At 51.4% G+C, this 21,729-nt stretch overlaps 3 protein-coding genes across 3 annotated transcripts; 2 read left to right on the top strand and 1 right to left on the bottom strand.

Moving 5' to 3' along the window:
• Positions 1-2,478: 2,478 nt before the first annotated feature.
• Positions 2,479-4,783, bottom strand: LOC100904920 (DNA polymerase eta). Its single transcript, XM_018641143.1, has 7 exons — positions 4,660-4,783; positions 4,400-4,559; positions 4,064-4,248; positions 3,839-3,966; positions 3,508-3,731; positions 2,956-3,413; positions 2,479-2,864 (listed from the first exon to the last, which is right to left on the bottom strand). Exons 1-7 carry the CDS (start codon positions 4,781-4,783, stop codon positions 2,773-2,775), a joined length of 1,371 nt encoding a protein of 456 aa, XP_018496659.1. The 3' UTR covers positions 2,479-2,772.
• A 1,647-nt stretch (positions 4,784-6,430) lies between these two features.
• LOC100900324 (E3 ubiquitin-protein ligase Mdm2) lies at positions 6,431-13,168 on the top strand. The gene is made up of 9 exons (XM_003747639.1): positions 6,431-6,640; positions 6,976-7,053; positions 7,177-7,310; positions 8,740-8,795; positions 9,509-9,693; positions 9,798-9,956; positions 10,110-10,226; positions 12,476-12,709; positions 12,819-13,168. The coding sequence occupies exons 1-9, from the start codon at positions 6,530-6,532 to the stop codon at positions 13,068-13,070; spliced, it is 1,326 nt and encodes a 441-aa protein (XP_003747687.1). The 5' UTR covers positions 6,431-6,529; the 3' UTR covers positions 13,071-13,168.
• Positions 13,169-15,239: 2,071 nt separating this feature from the next.
• Positions 15,240-17,911, top strand: LOC100904778 (muscarinic acetylcholine receptor gar-2-like). Its single transcript, XM_003747833.1, has 2 exons — positions 15,240-16,946; positions 17,183-17,911. Exons 1-2 carry the CDS (start codon positions 15,240-15,242, stop codon positions 17,909-17,911), a joined length of 2,436 nt encoding a protein of 811 aa, XP_003747881.1.
• The last annotated feature ends 3,818 nt before the right edge of the window (positions 17,912-21,729 follow it).

Genomic DNA, 21,729 nt, shown 5'->3' with positions numbered 1-21,729 from the left:
ATGAGGCCTTGAGCCGAGAGTTGAAGGATACGTAGAAAGTTGCGGCCCGTGAGATCGAGAGAAAGCGATCTGTATTCACGTTTCAAGGCTCTCCCGAGGTGCCAAGTTTGCGCGACCACCAGATCACTCACTACAGAGCCATCGGGAACATCCACTCCGAGCTGCGCATAGCATGTACTATTCAATCGGATAGAAATGCCCCTATTGCAGTGGAATGAAATGCCCTCCCGCGAACCCGTTTCGGGGCATTCTAGGCATAAGTTTACGTCCGATAAACGCTCTCACCCTTTGGACTCACCCCTTAATGAGTACCCGACTTCCACGGCGGCCAGCCTCCAAAGCTACCATGCTCTCAATGACCGGTGCCCCTCCTGGGGGGAACGAGACAGTCCGCGGGGCGGCTCTGCGGAAAGTATGAAGTCGGACTTCGGCGGAAAATCGTTCCTTGCAGTTTCCTAGCCCCATGGAGGCGCGAATTTCCTGTGCAGAAGAAAAAACGAAGGACCGCAGGAGAAAACGATGTCGGTATTCGGGGAGCCACGTCCGGAACGGAGATCTGGGAAACCCACGGAAGTTGCTGTAGCCGTAGTGAGTCATAGAGTGAGCTTGGAATAAAGACGGGAGATGGAATGTGGCGTAATCGATTCAAATTCTGCTGTGTATGTTCTCCAGGATAGCCTCTGTATGTATCACACATATTGTCAGATAAATTGAGTCCATGAGCCTCCTAATGGGCAGCTTTCAAATAACGCGCGTCCATGCAGAAGCCTCGGTCAAGAGTGACGAAAATGAAGCGTCGAAAAAGAGATTGTGCAACCAACGCCACGTGCTCTTCTCTGTCCGAAAAAAAAAATCTATTTTCCCTGTGGTTCAAAGTCGAAGATCAGCAGCGGCTCGTCCCTATCGATATCGATCGTATACAATATAACATGGTGCCGTGACCACGATACGAGTCGCTGTTACCACTCGCTTCTTCGAACTCGTCGTAACCACACGCTGTGCTCGCCGCGCGATGTCCGCCGAGAACGCAGCCCCGGATCAGACTCCCGGATCGCTAAGGGGGATTTGAATTTCGAGGACCTTCCGCCGCGAGGCTGCCATAGCCTTCCTCGAGATCATGACTCAGCACATGAGCCGGATTCGTGAGCTCGTCGCGCAAATATTCGACCTAATCTAATGAGTGAAGCCAACGAGGCCGATTCCGAGGCAGAGCTCACCACGGTCGAGCGGTTCGGGATCGACGTCGAGAGAGCCATCGCCGCAATTTCGGCCCTAGTGCGGCGAGGTTCTCACCGGCGATCCATGACAGATCGGTCGCGCTCAGAACAATCGCAGCAGCTGGTCGAAACCTTCTACGGTACCCAGAGGGTGTTCGCCGCGTAAGATTCAAACTCGGGATGTCGTACACCATTTTTCAGACCTCACCGGAAAGTCCGACGAGCTCTGAGACAGAGGAGTCGCCAGTCGAGGCCGCGCCGTCAAGTGTACCGGAATCCAATGAACCGAGTGCGGCGTCCTCAAGTCAAGCCCGAGTCCCGGTCAGCGAAGTTGCGACAGTCATTTCAGCGCCGCGCTCCCCAAAGGAGCTCGATATCTTCCCAGACGTGTTCGATGGTGATCGGTTGCGATACCCCGCGTTCATAAGGCCATCCAATTGCTTCGTGAACAAGCGACCGATGCGCCGCCGATCGAGCGTTCGATGTACCTTTTGAAATACGTGTCTGGTGAGCCGGAGCAAATCGTACACGCTCTTGAGCTCTCAGGCGCTAATTATCAAGTTGCTCCCGACGTGCTCGACGAGAACAATGCTCGAGTTGAGAACGAGCGGGTGCGGTCAACTCGATGCCGGACAAGTCGATGCCGGGTCAACTCGATTCCGGACGGTTCGATGCCGGGAAGCTAGGCAGAGCTTCATTTATGCAGTCCGAGTGGAGCCCGTCCATCGCTTGCATTATAATTCTGACTTGAAACTCATCGAACGACCTCCGCCAGAGACGAATCCACCACAGAGCCGGAGAAGTATTCGCAAAAGGATGCGCGACCTTGAATAGAGCTCTCTGAGAGCCTGAGTTTCACCGCTCCCCAACCGTTATTATTCGAGATAGTCTTCTTCTTTATTTTGCGAATCCTCGAAGCGTCATCAGACACTCTCCGAGAGAAGTATCGTACTAGTAAGTATCCGCAAGGGTCGCCCCCAAGATGGTGCTGCTCGATTAGTGCGTACTGAGAGCTGAGGAGGGAAAGTTGGTCAGGGAGCTCTGGCGCGGCGCAGAGATCCGCGGCTAGCCAAGTAGCTGTGATGCTGACGAGAAGTCTCTGCTCCACTCCACTCTCTGCTCCATCTCGTCCGACTAAGACGAGAGCGAATAAATGAAGCGACAATCCTTCATCGACCAGAGATACAGAAAAGCGAGAACACAGAATACGAACGCCCAGCTGTGGATTCCAGATAATATTAATTTAAAATTTTCAAGGAGTCTAAGCATGGAGTCAAGCTGGAGAGTCAAGTGTTCTATGATGCACATTGCCTCGTATAATACGCGACGTCACGAATGAAGCGACAACACATCCGCCTCGAGACAATTCCATGTGATCGTCAGGTCATGCAATCCTGTCACAAAAACAGGCTTCCTCAACCCTGCGGCGTGTCATCGTCTGGCGTCCGAATCTATCGTCGAGGGCTTCAGATTCTTGGTGTCCTCCGTTCTCGCGGTATTGAATTTTCGGCTCGGGTCTTGAGGGATCTCTGATCCACTCTTTTGGTCTGCTCATTCAAAACTCGTCGTCGGGCGTGACTTTCTCCTCGTCGGCGTCCAACAGGGCTCTGAGTCTCTTCGACATGGAAGGTTTCCTGGGCGTTGGAGCTGCAGATAGGAACGTGACTTCAAGAGGAGAACGGCGAAGCTGAGGTGTTCCCTCGATAGTCTCAATTGTCATGAAGCTCAGCACACTTACATGTTTCAGGTCGACGTGAAGTATTCGTTGTCAAGTATTTGGTGATGGACGAGCCTTCTTCTAGGGGCACGAATTTCGTGGCGTTGAATTGTATAACCTCTAGACGCGGGGACAGCGCATCGCTTGTCGGGGGTGCCGTATTGAGTTTTCTCAAAACTCGCATCACTTCATTGTAAAGGAAGACCTTGGTGAAAGTGTTCCCGGACAAGGTCACACTCCGGGATTGGTATCCATTGCCAACAACGAGGAGGCGCGGTGCTCGGTGATTTATTTTCGAATCTTCGCGGAGCCGTTCCTCGAGTTCCTCGCTGAGGTTATTCACCCATTTACTCATCTCGGTCACAGTGGTGAGACAAAGTTTCCCGGGGAAAGTTTTCGCGCAGCCGATGCTCTTCGCCAAAAGCCGATTTTCCACAGCCTCGGAATCGTAACCGAAGCTCAGCGAGTGGAGCCATCGCCTGTGGGGAATTCGGTGTTACCGTCAGAGTCGGATTTCCCGATTTGTATAAGGAGACGAAATTCTCCCGCTTGTGAGCCCTCGGAAAGGCATACCCCGTCTTGTCGCCATAGAGCTGTATGAGTTTACTTTGAGGAACCTGAGCGAGCTCTGCCATCGTCTGCACGTTGAGGTCCTTCGTGATATTCTCGCCGAGTTTGCCGCCGAGGTTGCGAACTTTGCCGATAGGAACAGTTGTGAATAGGAGTGCCACTGAGCTGTGCGGAACCACGGTCAGTCTGTTCGGTTTATGGAGTCCTGCAGCAAGCTTGGCCACAATCTGGAACCGTCGAGAACAAGAGAGGGGCTCATGGATCTTCCGGGCCGAAGGAGCATGATGAACAATATCCACAATCCAAAACAAGGCAAAGTTCGGTGGAGCTTCACTTTATTGTGGGAGATTCCCGCGGAGCACGTGAAGCCTGTCTCCTGTAGAACTTTCGCTCTCATCTCCATCATGATAGCAGCTCCCCGAGCTAGATATGCGTCTCCTCCATCCTCTGTCCAGTCGACCTCTGCAAGTTTCCCGGATATTAGTTCAGCAGGCAAAACATTCATCCTTCATTCAAAATACGGAACTTGATTTCTCAGATTCTTCCAGCATCATCTCACGTTCAAGGAATGACGTGGCGTCCTCGTATCCTTCGATGGAAGCGTTGCCGAGCGCTGCTGTTGGCACACAAGTTAGCTTATTGGCAACGAGTCCCGTGAGATCGATGTAGGCCTCATCGATGGAAGCTCTTTCGACCACGGCACCGAAAGAGCAGAATACTTTTAGAACCTCCGCACCCGCTTGTCTGGAAGTTTCACAAACCAATTATTATCGTCGATTTTTCCCCCTGATTGCGCCGGGGGGAGTCAAGCGCCGTTGAGGAGTATCGGAAAATATCGCGCTCTTGGAGGAGGGTAGGTGGAACGGAATTCTCTCAATCACGAGCATTGACGTACCTGTATCTGGATAGATCGGCCTTCTGCCGCACTTCAGGTACATGATATATTATACAGTCCGAACTCAGAGCCCTGGCTTGATTAGGTCTCATTCCGCGCTTGATGCCCTTAGCTCGAGCCTCGTAATTCACCGCGATGCATCCGCCTTCAACTCCGCTCCCTACCGGAATAAAGAAGAAAGACTTCAATGTGAACAAAGAATTCCACGCTGTTGAATGTTCCCGGAAAATTCTCGCGCTCATCCCCGTCCTCACCGGTGCACTGTACAACAACACCGGGTTTCCCCTTGTGCTGAGGTTGGAGTCTCTCTTCCACTTGAACATAAAAGCAATCCATGTCGATGAGGGCTATGCATCGCCCGAGAAGGGCTGCCTGGTTACTCATCTGTGAGCTCTATGAGGCGTGGCTCTCACGAATCTTCCTTCATCGGAAATTTTGTCAACCGATGGGGTTCAATTTCCGAAGAATCCCTTGCCCCGGTTCCTCCGGGTAGGTGGAGTGGACTTTCCCGCTTCTCTGGACATGTGAAAACAGCTGATTGCGAGTGGCGCGGAAATCAAAGGTCTCGAGGAGACATCTGGCCCACCAGGCGTGGAACGACGCTATTTTTCGGTTTGGAGCTCGAGCTAACGTCTAAGGAGAGAGGCTGAGGGAACCATGGTAAGCAGCTGTCACGTGTCTCAAAATCATGAGTCAAGGAGACATCGGGGCTCGATCGAGTCTCCGTCAGGATCGAGAGCAGACCGCCCACCGGCCTCACGCGGCGCGGCGTTGATGATCTTTGCTCGGAACGCAAGAATTCGCTCCCCATTAGGTAATTACATCATCGATGTAGTTCGTTTAGAGAGCACCGCAGATTTGGAAGCACAATTGAATCGATGAATCCGCTCGATTCCGATCAGATTGCTCGAATGGGTTTTTGAAATACGCCGACAGATTACATCTGGAATGAGCTCGACCCGTTTTGTATCGCTCAGTTTCCCGCCGAAGGCCGTCTCTGAACGGAGGATCAACTTCATGCGCGACTGCATCTCCTTCGGCCGAATTCCTTTCCCTCTTTGAAGCAGAGCGACTCATCTTGAAAATGAGCGCTGCAAGCACTGACCGAAGCTTCACGACGTTTAAGCAAAATCATCGTTGCAGAGTTCCGCCGCCGCTCTGGCTACGGTGTGAGTGGGTCGGCTGCTGCTGCTACTGTGCGTAAACATAACAACGCGAGAATAAAGCATCCTTATCCTCCGTTGGAATTCAACTCCGGTGGATAGTCTCCGAACATTCAAGTGAGTCGGATTGAGGCAGTACGAGGCATCTTAGCTCGGGCCCGTACTCCAGACCTCGAAGGAGACTTAAAGCGCTGCCTGCTGTCAAGCTTCAGTTTGCCCAATCGTGTCCAGTTGTGGTGGTGTCAAAATTCAACAATGGCATTCTGCGGGGCTAGGTTTGTCGAGAGAAATGGGTGCTGAATTCGTCGCCGTGAACGTCGAATCAGAGTGCGAGGGTGGTGGGAGCTTTCGACGCCGGGGGGCTGATCATGTATGAATCGGTCGTCGACGAATGTGTTTGTAGAACCAGGCAGCGGAAGCCAGCGATGGAAAGAGGTGTAGCCGCGGTAGTTCTCGGAGTGTGCAGCGAAAACTATTTTTTGACGGCCGAAATTATTGAATGGGTGTTCGATGGAGCTAAGAGTTTTCCTAGTTATGCCTCCATAAGATGCTCTACGCAGCCATCGAGAGCATCACAGAGTACGAGTTACCTGAACACCCTTGTCCGACCATCGATCAGAAATCCGATCCTCCTCGGCTGTCCTTGACACACTCATAGTGTCAGATTCCTTCATTATGAGTGCAGAGGAAGAATCATATGTCTGAGGGGCTCGAATCAAGTTGCGAATATTCCCGATTTCCGAAACGACGGAGAAAGGGAAGAATTCGAAACCTCAGTTATGTGAACCTCGCCGTGTCACCCCCTCCGAAGCACACTACATGTCTGGGCAGAATAATGCTGGCTTTCGGTTCTCTCAAGACCGACAGCGACTCGGCTGAGTCTTTTTTGCTCGAATCCCACGGATCGCGTATCTCGTCTATGCTGTTTTAAGGAAGACTCCTTATTCGTTTCCCTAAAACACCTACAATGTTGGCTCTACGTTGCAGTATGACGGATACGGTCTCGAGGGCGAGCCAGGCGCCGAGCCTGCTGCCCAAACAGGTTCCTTCGTCGTCGAAGCTCGACGATTTTGTAAATGTGAGTATACATCGCTTGGTCCAGTCCGTGCAACAGTATCGGAAGCTATCTTCTCCGACTGCCAGCGGCTCTTCGTCGTCATGACGAGGAGTGATGCGACGTGTCTGAGCAGATAGGATCCGCTTGACCATACATGCACGGAGTCGGGCTCACTACTGTCGAGTTCCTTCTCGCTTCCGCGGCGTACCTCGGCAGCTACTTGGTGTGCCATCGAGGAGAACGGATACCCGCACCTCACATCTCAACAGGGTACTCCCGAGGCTCGAGTGAATCCGAGGAGGCGCCCGCGTGCGCCAGTGCGAGTGCTTGTTGTCATGACTTCTCCATTTTTCCAGATGTATATACTGGATAAAGCCTTCTATCGGATTTTGGAAGCCTATGGTATGCCGAACGAACCAGTCACGTTCTGGATGGTAAGTTCATGGTGCTCTTTCGGTGTTACCATTCTCCATAGGAACTTCGGTATCTCCTGCGATCAGTGTGCGGCGCGGCGTGAGTGTCGCAGTGACTTTGAAATTGGATCGATTCTTCTGCAGATCCTCTTCTACCTGAGGAAGCATATCCTGTCTAAGGGTCTTTTTGACCCGTCAAGACCGGACGTCATCAAGTGCTCCGGAGATCCACTCGGGACCTTGTTCAAGCGAATCTCGTTCACCAATCGGGAGGCTGTGTAAGTTCGTGAATGACTTTTTCCCAATGATCCTCTTGCCTGGGAGTTTGAACTTCTGGATGCTGTGTCAGAGTAAGCTGGAGTGATTGAGTTCTGAATCCCGTAAGGGAAAAATGGCATCGATAGAGATCGTGACGCAGAGAGACGAAGTTTGGCGCCAAAACTCTCAAGAGTTCGAAGCCTCGTGGCTCGTGGGCGGGGATATCGCGTTAGATGCATGGCAGCCTGATTGATCTCGGCTGGTTTCCTTCAATTCGAAATCGTGCTCGATATCGGCAGCAAAATTCTGCCGTCTATGTTCTGGAGCTCGTTCGGGAATTTCGAATCATTGAGACTCCTCTTCTTGCTCGCCTATTCTCACCGGAGCTTCCCGGCTTCGGTCTCTTCTGTCGTAATCTTATGTCTGTAATAATCTGTCGCCCCCTCCGCACGAGGCGCGGGAGAACTCTCTGGTCAATACTGTCGGAACAAGTCGAGGCATGTCTGACCATCCATCTGAATATTCGTCTCGTTAGCTCCTCACCTGATCTTTGGCTTCGAATCATGCTGATACTACTCATCTCTCTTCCTTTTTTCAATTTCCCTGAGTATGCCCCAACCTCTTTTCTGCTCATGGCTCGATATGTTTTCTGCGTCTGGAATCGGCTCGAGAAGCTTAACATCTTTGATGATGAGTTCTTTTCCTCAATGTAGACGCTCAAGCCAACTTGTGACTTCGGAAATCATGAAGACTATGACACGAACGATGTCGTGGTCCCATGTGTACCGTTCTCTCAGATTATATTGTTATTCGGAGCGCAGAAGATTGTCAGAATTCGCTTTCGCTGAACAAAATCGTCGTCACTCAATGTCGAGGCCGGAGCATGCGTGTCTGTCTGCCATGTGACGGCACGGTGCTACCGTTGCTTCATTCCGGACCAGAAGAAACTCGGAGGGAGGAGAGCTCAGATCATGGGGAATGATTCGCAAACTGGAACAGCTTCTCTGTTCTCAATCAAGATTGTAATTGAAAATTAAGAAGATTGTGGGATCGAATCAATTTGGGATGCCTCTCTCGCTCGAGACTGACCGGTCATATGAGGTAAAAAAAAGCTCTGAGAACATACTGCAGTCAGGTTTGGTCAGCTAGCGCCCTTTAGACTCGTCAATCCCTAATTTTCCATGAGAGAATCTGTGTGCAAATGCTTTTCATGCGATATGCTTAGGTAGAGATTTTCTGTCCCATTTTCCGTGACGATTCCATCGTGGCTGCGAGGATCGGACGGAAAAATCAGTCGACGGGGAAACATAACTGACAGCTGATTCTCTTCCATTTTTCTCTTTTCCCCGTTGCGTTCCGATGGACTGATCATTGTTGTGGTCTCTTGTGGTTGGCTCCTCGTCTCCAATGACCTAAACGGACATCTTCTCTTACATCTTCTTCATACAGAGATTTAATCAAGCGACACATATCGCCAGTGTTCACTCAGAAGCTACACGACGTGGGTAAGGATGGAGATGTTTTACGTTAAGCTCTACGATCGATATCCAACGAGCTTCGTCCGTAAAAGAGCGCTTGGCTTACGCCATTCGTGAACCCTGTTTCGAAGTCACCGACAATGATTGCGGATCCTGTGTTCCTCTCACTGTCGCCTGTTAAAGATTCAGGGAGGACAATCATGAGCCTCGAGAACATCCCTCGCGCTTCAGGATATGAGAAGCGGAATCTGTTTCTGTAATCTGAATGCGCTGGGGATTTGCCGAGCGGTCGATGACCGCGCGCCTCACGGTTCTCAGGAGATTTCGATGGGGAATCCGAGTACTCGTTGAACCGATTTGAGCTCGACGCCTGTTCGCCTACCGCGACGTTGCGCCAAGTCTCCGAACCGGAAAGTCCCGATTCCTCGTCGATCAGGGGCATTGCACGATTGGTCCTAATCTCCTTTGGATGCTCCTCGCTTTTGAATGGGTTCCATTCTTGCGAGGGCATCAGTCTCCTATGTGTGTGGTTCTTGGCTGCTTTAACAGGGATGGGTGCAAACACTCAGCTGACGGGGTTGTGTCGATGAGGGATCACGACCTGAGCATGTCCCTTGCACCGGTCCCTCATCGAGCGCAAGGACTCGAGCTCCATGAGAGCATCGCACGGGGGCCTGTCGTTTTGGTGTGAGACGAATCTCGGGTATATTCTCGTTGACATGATATTTCATCGACAATAGGAGGTAACTCGCCCAACGGCTCGAACTCCGAAGTCGACGTGCTTCATGGGGTGACGGAAGCCATGAACTGCTTGTCTGATCAGAGCTCCGAAGTTGATCTTGAAATCGAATTCAGCGGGAGCGATGACAATGACGACAGCAGCAGCACAACGAACCTCTCGATCTTTGAGGAGTTCCATGAAAAGGTGAGTCCAAGCTCTGGCAACGAGCTGAACCTTCCGTGTGCCTCAGATGGATGCGATCGCCAGCGGGACGAATAGGGAATTGATTCTTTCTTCGTTTCTCTTAGAGTCTAATCAAGTCATTCGTTCGTACGGAGTCCGAGGATGAAATAAGCATTGCGAGCTTCCATTCTTGCGAAACCGAGTACAACGAATTCGAGCCGTACAGCGAAGTCGGTTCAAATGATGATCTCCATTCTTACTCAAGCGACAGCGATCTCGAAATTGTGAGCATTTACGGACCCGACTCCGGTATATATTCTGTCAGGAAGTCGCGGGGAATATCGTATAGGACCATCGATCGGCTCGAGGTAGTGCCTTCCGAGAAACCCGACGACTTGGAATACGTGCAATTTTAGAACGCCTTCGTAATTTTGCAGCATATTGTCGAAGAGAACATTATGGTCGAGAGCATCGGATATACGGAAGGTGACGATTTTTTCGCCGATAGCTCCGATTGTGACTCCTCCATTACTGCCAATAAACCTGAATGTCCGGTAAGTGTGAAAATATGATTCGGCGAAACTCCGAAACGCTTTCGATCGAGCACGAGCCGTCTCGAGCTACCCCGACCTGTGGTCTTTTCGGTGGTCCTGATCTATCGAGCGCGGCAGTACGTGTACGATCAGAGTTTGAAGCATTCACGCGAATCGTGTACCTTCGATCTAGCGTCAGCGTCCACGAATCGAGTGGAAGTTTTCATATGTCCTCGGGGCAGCGAGGAATAGCCTGTGGAGTGAATCGTTTAGGTAGTGTCGAGCTTCATCGGTGTGCGTGGCGTTGCATGCTCTATTCGACATCATTTTTGCATGGTTTTCGCACTTCAGGCTGAAAATCACCTCGTAGGAGAACGAATACCATTGTTTGTCAGAAATACACTCGTGAGGATCCCGGACGGGAAACTCAAAATCCGTACAGGCTGAGGGAGAATGTCCCATGCGATCCCTGGGGAGCTCCGATTCCGGAAATTATCGCGTTCCGAGAGTTCCACTCTCAGGCAGAGGGCGTCCGAGAGCCCAAAGGAAATGGGCCGACAGCGTGTGACCCTTCGGAATCTATTCGAGGCCCCGGACAGGGTAGCTATTGTCAATATCGGAGAGTAACCTTGCTTCTGCGCAGCATTGCGTTATGAGTCTATGCCGTACCGGTCTGAAAGGAATAGAGAACACGTCAGTTCTGGAATGCGGCGGTAGAGCTCTCCGGACGAGTCCCGCTCTCCTGATGCACATCGAACGACACGCATCCGCCTTGGAGCTACGAGTTCGGCCAGCCGTGAAAGGAAAAGGTAACCTAAGGTGGTATCTCAGAACGTTGTATCGTCTCAACGTAATCCACGCAGTCGACGGAAACTGCGTGGTGATCGTTGGGGGGCGCGCGCGTGCTGACTGAGATGATGCGGAGAGCTGGGCCTCATTCGCTGCTGGCCGAAATCTAGGATGCATCTGAGAGTCAACTCGAGTTAAGGCAAATCACCCAGATCCGAGATTCTCCGACCGTACGCTGAGAACGCTCTCGTTCCTATCCGTGGTGGTCGGTGGACGATCGACAACCGGAGTGCAACGGTCCAGAATGAAGCGGATCTTCAACGTACGAGACATCGCGGAACTCCCGATGGATCTGGTTGGTTCGCCTTGCGAACAGTATCGCGCCAACTATCGAAGAATGAAAGCATGGAGAAGACCTCACGGCTTTAGTAGACGACGCCAGAGAAGTCAGCGGGCGTGACTTCTTGACAACCTAAGAAAAGTTCCAGAGAATGTGTTCGCGCATTCTGACGCCGCCGCGTCAGGCAGGACAGAATCGAGGGAGACTCGAAGCGCTCCCAGGAAACAGACTGTGTTACTCGAGTGCGACGAGAACGGGAGGGAACTGGACAGTGCCGTGCGAACTTTTGCACCTACTTCCGAACCGTTTCTGTGCTTGTGATGGTGGTGACTGTGTGGTGGGAAACAGCTAGAAATGCTTCCGCTGGAGCTCAATCGGGCGACCACCCCGAGGATCCCCGCGAACTTCGATTCTGCGGAAGAGACTCGCATTCCGCCGCTGAAGTGACTTCCTGAGGGGAGAACACACCCCAGGAGCTCCCCGGAGCTACGGGTTATCGACGCATTGTCCGTGACCCAGATATTGAAAAAATTGTGCGACTGTTTTCCTCAAGTGTGCTAGAATCGTATCTCTGCGGCTACCGCGAGCAGTGAAAGCGACTGTGGCCGCTGCTAAATTAATTGTGCGCTCAAAGTAAAAATCGTGTGCGAATCGCTCCGTTTAGAACACATGTGTGAGAGTGCTTCTGGAATTGGAGAGTGATTATCCAATGGAACGATTTGGTTGGAGTCTGTTTCTTGCTTGCGATGCTTCTGTCTGCCGCTCGACAGAGTTTAAGTGCGTCTTTTCCCATATCTGGTTCCCTTCATCGTCCACGGAACAACGTCGAAGTCAATGATTCACGCATGATCTCACAGAGACGTTGGTCATTCGCTCTTTCCTGTAAAATCAGATCTTGATCCTTCGACCCTCTCCCGACTCGATGGTGATTCCTTCACCTGCTTCTCTCTGCTATCATCTTCTTGCATCGCTCTGAGACTCGTGGGCGAAAATCTGGAATGGAGATCAGATCTCGTTTCTCGAAATTGCCTGCCTATCTTCTCATGTTCGAACATCTAAGCATTTCGATTCCAGGAAGGAAATTGACCGTGATCAGCTCCTGAAATATTTACTAAGTAGCTCCCCTTATCCCGTTGTGTAGGTTACCAACCCTTGGTTCTGTAAGTGTGTCAGTGACGAAGCTAAAACTCGCAACGGCTTTTGCCATAACTGCTGGACTGCGCAATTCGGCTGGCGGAAGGAGGAGGACCGTAGGATCCCGCCAAGCATTGCCCGTAGAAAGAGAAAGTGTACCAAAGATAATGAAGAAAATAGCCCGAGAAAGGTGCTCAAAGTTGAAAGTCCCGAACCCTGTGATAGACAGACAGCATCATCTGTAAGTTTCCCCTCTTATTTAATATTGCGCGACTCTATCGATTGCGACGACCGCATCGCTCCCAAACGTCTTCTGTCGTGGAAATTAACGATGGATCTCTTCCTTGCAGCCTTTGACCGAAGGTGAATTGTCTTTTTCTCAAGGACAACTGTCAGTCGACTCTTCTAGCGAGCCGTCGGCCTTGGATCTCTTGGGCTCGTGCGTGATGTGTGAATCGAGACCGAAGAATACGGCTATCGTTCACGGCCGCTCCGCTCATATTGTGGGCTGCTACAAATGTTCACGAAAAATCCAGGAGAAAAATTTGAAATGTCCTCAATGCCGTCGAGTTGTTGAAAGAGTTGTGCGTCTGTTTCTTTGATTATACATTTTTTTGCGTCAAGCTCTCGATTGTTTGTAATATTGTAAGGGGAGATGAATAAAATTATCGACGAAGCTCTCACGAGAGGTGTGAGAAATCGATTAGTACTCCTTGCGTCATGGGCTGCTCATAGCTTCGAGGGTACACATCGGTCGGAATCAGTGATTCTCTCCCCATTGGGTGAGGAGTTCTCTCTAACGGTAGGAAAGTCGCAAAATGCTGAATGTCAGCGAGGGAATCACGGCGGGTATTCGTAGCACGATCGTATTTCAGTTTGCATCCGAAAGTTCGAGAAGGAGAAACTATTTTCTTAGAGCTATCACGACCTGATTCGTTCATGTATACGGTGCAAGGAAAACTCGGCGGTTCGGTCACACCCTCTTACCTCTCGAGTCACGCATGCGCCTCGATTCCGGTTTCGCTTCGGCATTCTGTACACCGTCGACCACCGGAAACGAGCGGCCGGCTAGGTTTGGTAGGAACGATTGGGAGATTGCCCTCATACCTTCATTTTGATCGCGCCGACGAATCATTTAGCTACATAGACGGCTTCGCGCCAAGGAATTGATGATAGAGGCGTGAAGCTCGGTACTCATTAAAGAACCTCATCCAGGGACCTGGGGGGCGCGAGGGCGGCCCTAGGTGCAGGACGAGGGAGAGTCGGCCAGAGCTCTTGAGGGACGAGAAGCTCGGAGGCACGACGGAGCCCGCCCAGATGGACGCCGACAAGAAATGCCGAAGTGTGGTGCCACCATCCTGCCACAGCTGAGGTCGCGTCGCGACTGCTGTCTCCACCAACTCACCATCAGCCAGCCCATAAGAATCTGCTTGTCGCTGGCACCAGCAGGCAGTGTACTGGGTAAGTATGACTCCGATAGGCCTATAGGATAGTGGTCCTTGTCGTCGTCGACATCATCATCGTCAGCAGCTCCTCCACCAACACTGACCGAATCGCGTCTAGGCTTAGGAGCTTGGCCGCGCGAAATTCCGACCAGACTATCACGAGCCGTCGCTTGCAATCCCCGCTGAATTCTCCGCCGGAGCCGTCGATTGAATGAATTCATTTTTACAGGTTGATGATGTGATGTCCATCGCAAAGATCGGAACCTAAGACGCCGTCGACCATTGCGTGCAGAGAATTCGGCCAAAAGCCCGCTATTTTTAGTTGATCACACACACCTAAGTCTTTTGAAAATTAATCATGGACAAGCCATCGGGATTCGCTCTCGCGTACGCATTTCGCATCATTAGACTCAATCAATAGAGGAACATAGCGCTGTGCGACGACGGCGTTGGGAACTACCCATCGACATGAAGATTCCATCGAACGATTGCGACGACTAACATCGCGCACGGGACATCAGGTGTAACATCTCGATTGGAGGATCGACTCGATTGACAAGCGTATCTGTTGAAGACCAGCGCTGGCTGAGGCTTGACGCTATCTCATTATTATCATCGTAATAATAATAATCGTAATCAGGACCAATAGGAATTCGAACGAAGAAGAACCCATTGAAAACTACCGTGGCAGTTCCGCTGTTGCGCGACCCGTCAGAGCGCAGCCGACTCGAACATCGTTGGCGTCGGGTAGTGTCTTCAGCGAATTCGCCGGACGGATCAGCAAACTGTATTTGACGTCAGTCGTCTTAGCGTCAGTCGACGCAGCGTGTCTTTCAATTTACACTAAACGACCACAGTCTCGCGACTCGATATCTGTAATACGTCTTCAACGTTGAGCCCTCCCAAAGGAAAATCAGGTCGAGTGGTACCCCATCTCAGAGTTCCGGACGGCGCTCGAAAATTCGTAACAACGCAGCCTCACACGAAGAACGAGTCGCCGGGAACGAAGGACTACGACTCCGCAGCACCATCGTACGTTCCTTCTAAATCCTTGATCAATCGATCTGACGTCAGAGGAACAATCACTCGATCTTCATCCAGTCAAACGAAAGAATCTGGTCATTACCGACCTCGGCAGCAACGACGACGACGACTACGAGAGCAACAACAACACCGCCGCCAACAACGTAACATATTTCAGCCAGGTGTCGACCCGGGGCGTCACTGCATCGATCCGACGAGGGGAATTTTTCATGTTCTAAAAATCGGCCCGCCGCGCGGCGTCTCTTGGCCATCAAAGAGATGCCACGCAGGTAGGAAACCGGCATGGCCTTCACGACGGAATGGCTTGCGGGGGAGGCTGACGATATTGCAAGCACTGAATCGTCGCCGACATCTCCATTCCCGCCTCGTCGAAGTCTCCGTCGCACCTTCAACGAGACCTACTCGACCATTTTGCCATGGTTGACGGACGCGTTCGACACGCTGAGCGCCGCGACGACGACATCGACGGCGGCAGCCACCTACGATCCGGTGCCAGCGACGTCGAACTGCGACGATCTCTCGTCGTGGAACTCCACGATTTGCAGAGAGCTCAACGTGACCGTCGCGGACGGCTCCGTCGTTAAGTGGGATCTCCCGTTCCCTCTATGGCAGACTATCCTCATTGGTATCGCCATCGGAATTTGTATCATCTTGACTGTCGGAGGGAATATCCTCGTATTGACAGCGTTTATTGTCGAGCGCACAATTCGCCAACCGAGCAACTACTTCATTGTCTCGTTGGCGGTCTCGGATCTCCTCATCGGAGTTGTTTCGATGCCATTCTACGCAGTATACGTTTTGAACGGACGCTGGGAACTCGGGCCGGTCATTTGTGATCTATGGCTCGCCACAGACCACACAGTTTGCCTGGTCTCCATATACACCGTTCTCCTGATCACAATCGATCGATACTGCTCGGTGAAAATTGCGGCCAAATACCGTTCGTGGAGGACCCGTAACAAAGTCATCTGGATGGTCGTCATCACCTGGATTCTACCGTTCCTGATCTTCTTCATCTCCATCCTCGGTTGGGAACACTTCATCGGATACAGAGACCTCGAACCCGGAGAATGCGCCGTGCAGTTTCTCAAAGACCCTGTTTTCAACACGTCGCTGATATTCGGCTACTTCTATTGCACGCTTGTCGTTCTCTTCGTACTATACGGCGGAATTTACAAGACGGCGAGTAACATGCAGCGGAAATCCGCCGAAAAACAGAGGAAGATGCAGTCACTGGTTGCAATGGGTCGCGGAACGCTAGACGTTACGCCGGGCTTGGGCCTCGGCTTGGCGAAAGCCGCCCAAGTCAGCGCTGACAGGCCTCCGTTGAGGGTTGATCTTGGCGGCGCCGACAATGACGCTAGATCGACCCCGAAGGAATCGAATCTTGTCGGCAACTACTGCAGCAATGACTCATCTACCCTCGAGAGTCAAAAGACTTCGTCGAAATTCGGAAACAACACCGAAACAACATCCTTCTCAGAGAAGAACAAAGACAACTCCGACCAGGATCAGGACAGATCCTCGAGCCCAATATTCGAATCGGACGAAGAATTCGACGAAGACGACGACGAGGCCGCCAACAATCAAATGATCAAAACACCGAAGATCAAACCTGCGAAAAGTAAGGTCAAGGCACCGAAACACAAGAAGTCCGACGCGGGGAGGATGTCGCTCGTGGAAGCCATGAGAATGGGGCCTCCAGCCATCGCTTTGAAAGACACACCATCGGAGCTAGCCAACATCGGCGGTGGTTTGCCAGGGCTCGGACTGGGCATCGCGAGAAGGAGCTCGCACTCCGAGTCGGTGAAACATTCGACAACCAGCGGGACGAATAAACAGACTGACGAAAATAAGAAAGTTACAGAAGTCAATCGAAGCGCATCGATGAACGAATCTCTCCGGCTGAACGTTTGCAGCAAACCAGCACCTCCGAACTCACTAGACGTCAGCGGTCGCCGTGGCAGTAAACTCATCGCTATAACCGAGGTAGGTTTAGCCCTTCAGCCCCCCGATTCCTACTCCCTCTCTATGTCCCACCTTTATGCCCTATATTTCCCCTTCATGCCTTATCTTCCCCCCTGTATGCCCTCTCTCCTCCCGAAAGATAAGATACCTAGCTGACTCTCATCGTTCGATAACTAGGAAGAGAGTCCCCGATCGAATACCGCACGGACAATTATTATTATTGAGATAAATTCCATGAGCTCCTCCCTTCCCCTCAGGTTGCGAGTGACATCTCAGAGGCATGCGTCGAAGCAACGGAGCGCGCTGCCGAGGAAGCCAGAGGCAAGATCGAAGGCGACCGATGCGACCAAAACCATAAGGAAGACCCGAACTTCACCTCTACCGATGACGACATCATACAAGAGCTACCGCAGTCGCCGGTAGAATACACATCCAGTTCGGGCGCGGTTGCTATTGTGATCAGTGAAACAATTTGTAAACAGCTGCCCACAACCGCCCTTCTGGCCGTCCCTGATCAGCCGGCAGCCAAAGATACTCTAGTCAGTAGCGATTCAAGCAAGAGCCACGTCACCAAAGTCGCCGGGGAGGGAACGCCCTGTGGGGGTTGTAGGCTGTCTCGGAATACGGCCACCAATCGATCGAAACGCGAAATGATCTCGTCCATTGGTGATCGCTTACGCAAAAAGCGGAATACCAACGAGAAACGTCAGAAGTCAAAGTCGGAAAACCGCGCTCGAAAGGCCCTGCGCACCATTTCGTTCATTCTGGGAGCGTTCGTTATATGCTGGACGCCTTACCACATCTGCGCCCTCGTCGAAGGCTTCTGCACTTATCCCAAAGGATGCGTCAACCATCATCTGTTCTACTTCACCTATTTCCTCTGCTACGCGAACAGTCCCATCAACCCTTTCTGCTATGCTCTAGCCAACCAACAATTCAAAAGAACCTTCTATCGAGTTCTTCGAGGGGACTTCCACAAAACTTGAAGCCGGAACGATGGTCGAGTCTGAGGGTCGCATCGCCTAGCTGACCATTCGGATTTAGGCCGCCCAGGTGTCGCGAGTTGCGTCACGGCGAGCGGAAATTTCTCTTGCTTCGGTGGTACGACCCCGACCGACTATATCCGGGCTCTGGGAACCCCTCCCGAGACAAAAATAAGCGCTCCGGCGTCGAGCTTTCATTTGATAGTTGTCGATATACATTTATCTATCGTACAAAAGTCGCATTCCCGATATGGTGGCTCAGCTTGAGGCCGGAACTCCCCTCGAAACTCGAGTAGAAAATAAGAGCATCAGAAAGATTCCTTGACGCGATAGATAATTGAGCGCCTGTCGAGTCAAGGTGCTTACAATGATTCCAGTAGCAGGGAATTCCGGCATCGCGTCGTCAGCCCTAGGATCGCCCGCATAACAATGTGTCTTTCAAATAACGCTATTCGAATTACGACGACTCCGACGACTTTCCAACACACAAGTCTCAAACGAACAACAAAGGCTCTTGGGCCTAATACTTTCATAGGTTCATTTTGGTCAGCTGGGATATTCGTCGTCGTCAACCTCGTGCATCCGAGAGGAGGCTCGCCCGAAGTCACTTGACCGAATCTCGAGCGAGAAACCAGGATACCAGAGCAAATCTCCTGCATTCTGCTTGTCCGACCCACACGATTTCGAGCATTTCCCATGCTGTGGGTCAGCCAATCAGAATCCAGTCTATCCGAGGAGTAGTTATGGATCCTTCTGAGTCTTCCCATGAACTGTCCGATGGAATCGCCGTCAACGCAAAGGCCGAGGAGTGAATATCCGCCAACATTTTTCTAGACGACGATGAGGAGAAATTAGCGAGCAAAACAATTATACTCCGGAAGGAAAATGTCAAAGTAGAGGAGCATTTCTGACACTGAGACTCAACAGGGTGTTGTACACTGTTATGAACCGAATACGCGAGGACATCACGATCGAAGTTAAGCTGCGTCAACAGGAATCACGACGCGTGGGTCCCAACCCTACCACTCCTGATATATGTCGAATACTAGACGAGAGCTGACGAAGCAGTGTTTTCCCCCACTGCTCGCGAGCGATGAATTCGACCAGCCAAGACGGATAAGCGCTGGACGGGGAAAACGGAAGAACATGGATTTCGTGAATCGATTGCTCTGAATGACTGATGATGAACCAGATTGAGCGGCAGATGCGGATGAACCACAAGCGGTGCATCGAAACCAGCAACAGCCGCGACCACAGAAGCCGCCGCAATTAGGGACATACGGCACATTTCCTCGGATGAATGTATGCTTCCCTCATGCATACATTCCTGAACTGGGTTTTTGTATGTTCTTAGGCTGCGAATGATTGTATGAGAGCGTGTATGCCCGTGCGTGCCGGCGTGCGTGTATGTAAGTGCTAGCGTAACTCTTTCTGTATTTAGAGGTGCGAGGACACTTCGGGCAACTCTATCAACTGTGATTATGAAACTAACTTGCAATCTAATGTATTTTACCATTGGCCAACCCCACTAGAGGAGAAAAGAGCCATAGGTTGAGAGATTTATACAACAAAAAGCGTGATACTGTTGAGAAAAACCTTAGTAAGAATTTGACGGCCGCCCCTAACCAATTCAAAGACAATGAGCCCATTGATCCGTACAACTGCAGCCTTGGAACAACAACTCGATCTCTCTGGCAACCGCCGAACTGTTTCGACAAGAACGGTCACAATCATCGAAGAAGTCAATGGCACAGTGTGTACCCAGAGGAGGCGGGCTAATTCCCAATCACGGTCGCTCAAGAGCATTTCCCCTGAACTGAGAAGGCGACCTGATCGGGAATCGACGCGGAACCCTCTCGATAACGATTACTATCCCCTGGAGCATTTCCCGAAATATTGCATAGCCATGTCGGATAGGATCGGCTCATCGGAAGTGTCAAGTTCCGCTCCGCGCACCTCGCTCTTCTCGAGGTCGCACTTTGCCATTGCTCGACAGGAAACAGGCGGTTGTCTCCAAGATGAGCTGCGCAGTTGAGATTCTCCACAGTACAAAGGCGGGACGTCAGCGCAAACGTGAGATATTTCCCATTGGATGTTATGTATCAATATTACTTACCATCGTAGGTATCCAACTCCAGGAACCTTACTATTGGTATAGAAATCACAAGGAATCAATGACAATAATGATTATACCTGTTGGCATTGTTGAAAAGTTGTCGCCTCCACTGTCTCTTGTCAAAGTCTCGACCCGGCGATAAGTGGCACGAGCGTGTGTGCTTCCGGTAAGTCGATGTCGGATCTAATGAGACGTTCGGAATAATAATTTTGCCGGCAGTACTCTCAACTTTTTCGCATCTATGGAGAATGAATCTGGAACATCGAACATCGAACCGGAGGAAGCACACACAGATCGTAGGCGGCCCGGACGATATTTCTTCGGTACGACTGCTATACTCAGATGCTCAACATCTTTTTACCCGCGAGCGGAGAGCAGAGAACGTTGCGGCCACGAATGAAGATAATTACCGTCGGTACGATTATTCCCACCGTATTACGCGTATTCGATCATTCGACCCTACGGCCATCGATGTCGCGTGCCTTAAAGGATCGGTCAGAGGACCGTAGCAAAATATGGAGCGTATCTCGGGCTTCGACTCTTCTCCACGACTCAGTGATTGTTTTATTTCAATTTCCAACATCGAGACTCTATGATTGCGTTCGATCAGACCAACATTGTTCTAGTTACCGCTGCGAGAAGACCTATGCCTCATCTGGGAATCAAGGCCCGCGATCGGGACGCCCGGGAGCAGGCACCATCACCCCTTGCCGCCTTCCCTCCCACTACATTGTAGAATATTTTCCGGATGAATCCAGTCCTCTTGAATCGACTTTGAAATTCCCAAGAAAGACCCCGCGGGGTCAGACTCCACGTCTCCCCTGACGAATCCGTACTATCAGAGCCGGCCTGGTTTCCCGTTGAGAAGGTTTTCTCCGAAGTGCCAAAGTAGCTTGATGTTTGTGTTTCGGAAACTGCCGTTCACGATAATGATTAGGATCGGATCTGGACTCGTTACCGCTTTGTTGGAGCATTGGAAGTGATGATCTCATGATTAAAAGCATTTTTTCGCAGACCACGATGTCTTTCTTCGATTTCCATTCGCTCGCTTCCGAGCGATCAACGTCAGCATTTTTCCGGTGCCCAGTCTGATAATTGCAGGATCACCTCGCACAGTACAGGTCCTAATTTTGTGTATTCGCTGTGAAACGACTTTCTCCTGGAGGGAAGGGATTATGCTATGTTGATGCCTAAGTTCTTTTTCCTTGGGCTTCCCAGTCAGAGCTTAGGCCCTATGAATACTGGGCTCAAACTGAGCCCCCTCACCACGACCTCTGTAATCTACGAGCCCGCACTCGCCCTCACGGCGCGAATAAGGAGAGCATCATTCGTATAGCCAGATCATTGATTCGGAGCCAAGCACCTCAGCACTCGCGAGTCGTGAAGATCCGTGGTCACTCACGCCACGCATCGGGGCACTTCGGCAGTCGTTCCTCGAGAGTCTCAATGCCTCGAGCTGCTCCCTCGGCGAATCCATCCGGAGCCGTGCGATAGTCGTGATCGAAGAGCCTCATGGACGCAAGCGGAATATATGTGTGAATACATATATGATCGGAACATCTCTCGATCAATACCTATCTCCCTGATCGAGTCAGTCTGAGTCTAAGGCATCGAACCCAAAGGGAGAGCGGTCTCGACACTGAGCCCCAAGGTCGGACGCCCTTCTGCCCCCACGAATTGCGTAGGTTGTACGATCGTTTCCGGT

Source organism: Galendromus occidentalis, unplaced genomic scaffold (genome assembly GCF_000255335.2).
Source record: "Galendromus occidentalis unplaced genomic scaffold, Mocc_1.1 scf7180000077524, whole genome shotgun sequence".
NCBI classification, from domain to species: Eukaryota; Metazoa; Arthropoda; class Arachnida; order Mesostigmata; family Phytoseiidae; genus Galendromus; species Galendromus occidentalis.
Note: the sequence above shows the minus strand (reverse complement) of the source record. Positions and strands in the feature narration are given on the sequence as shown.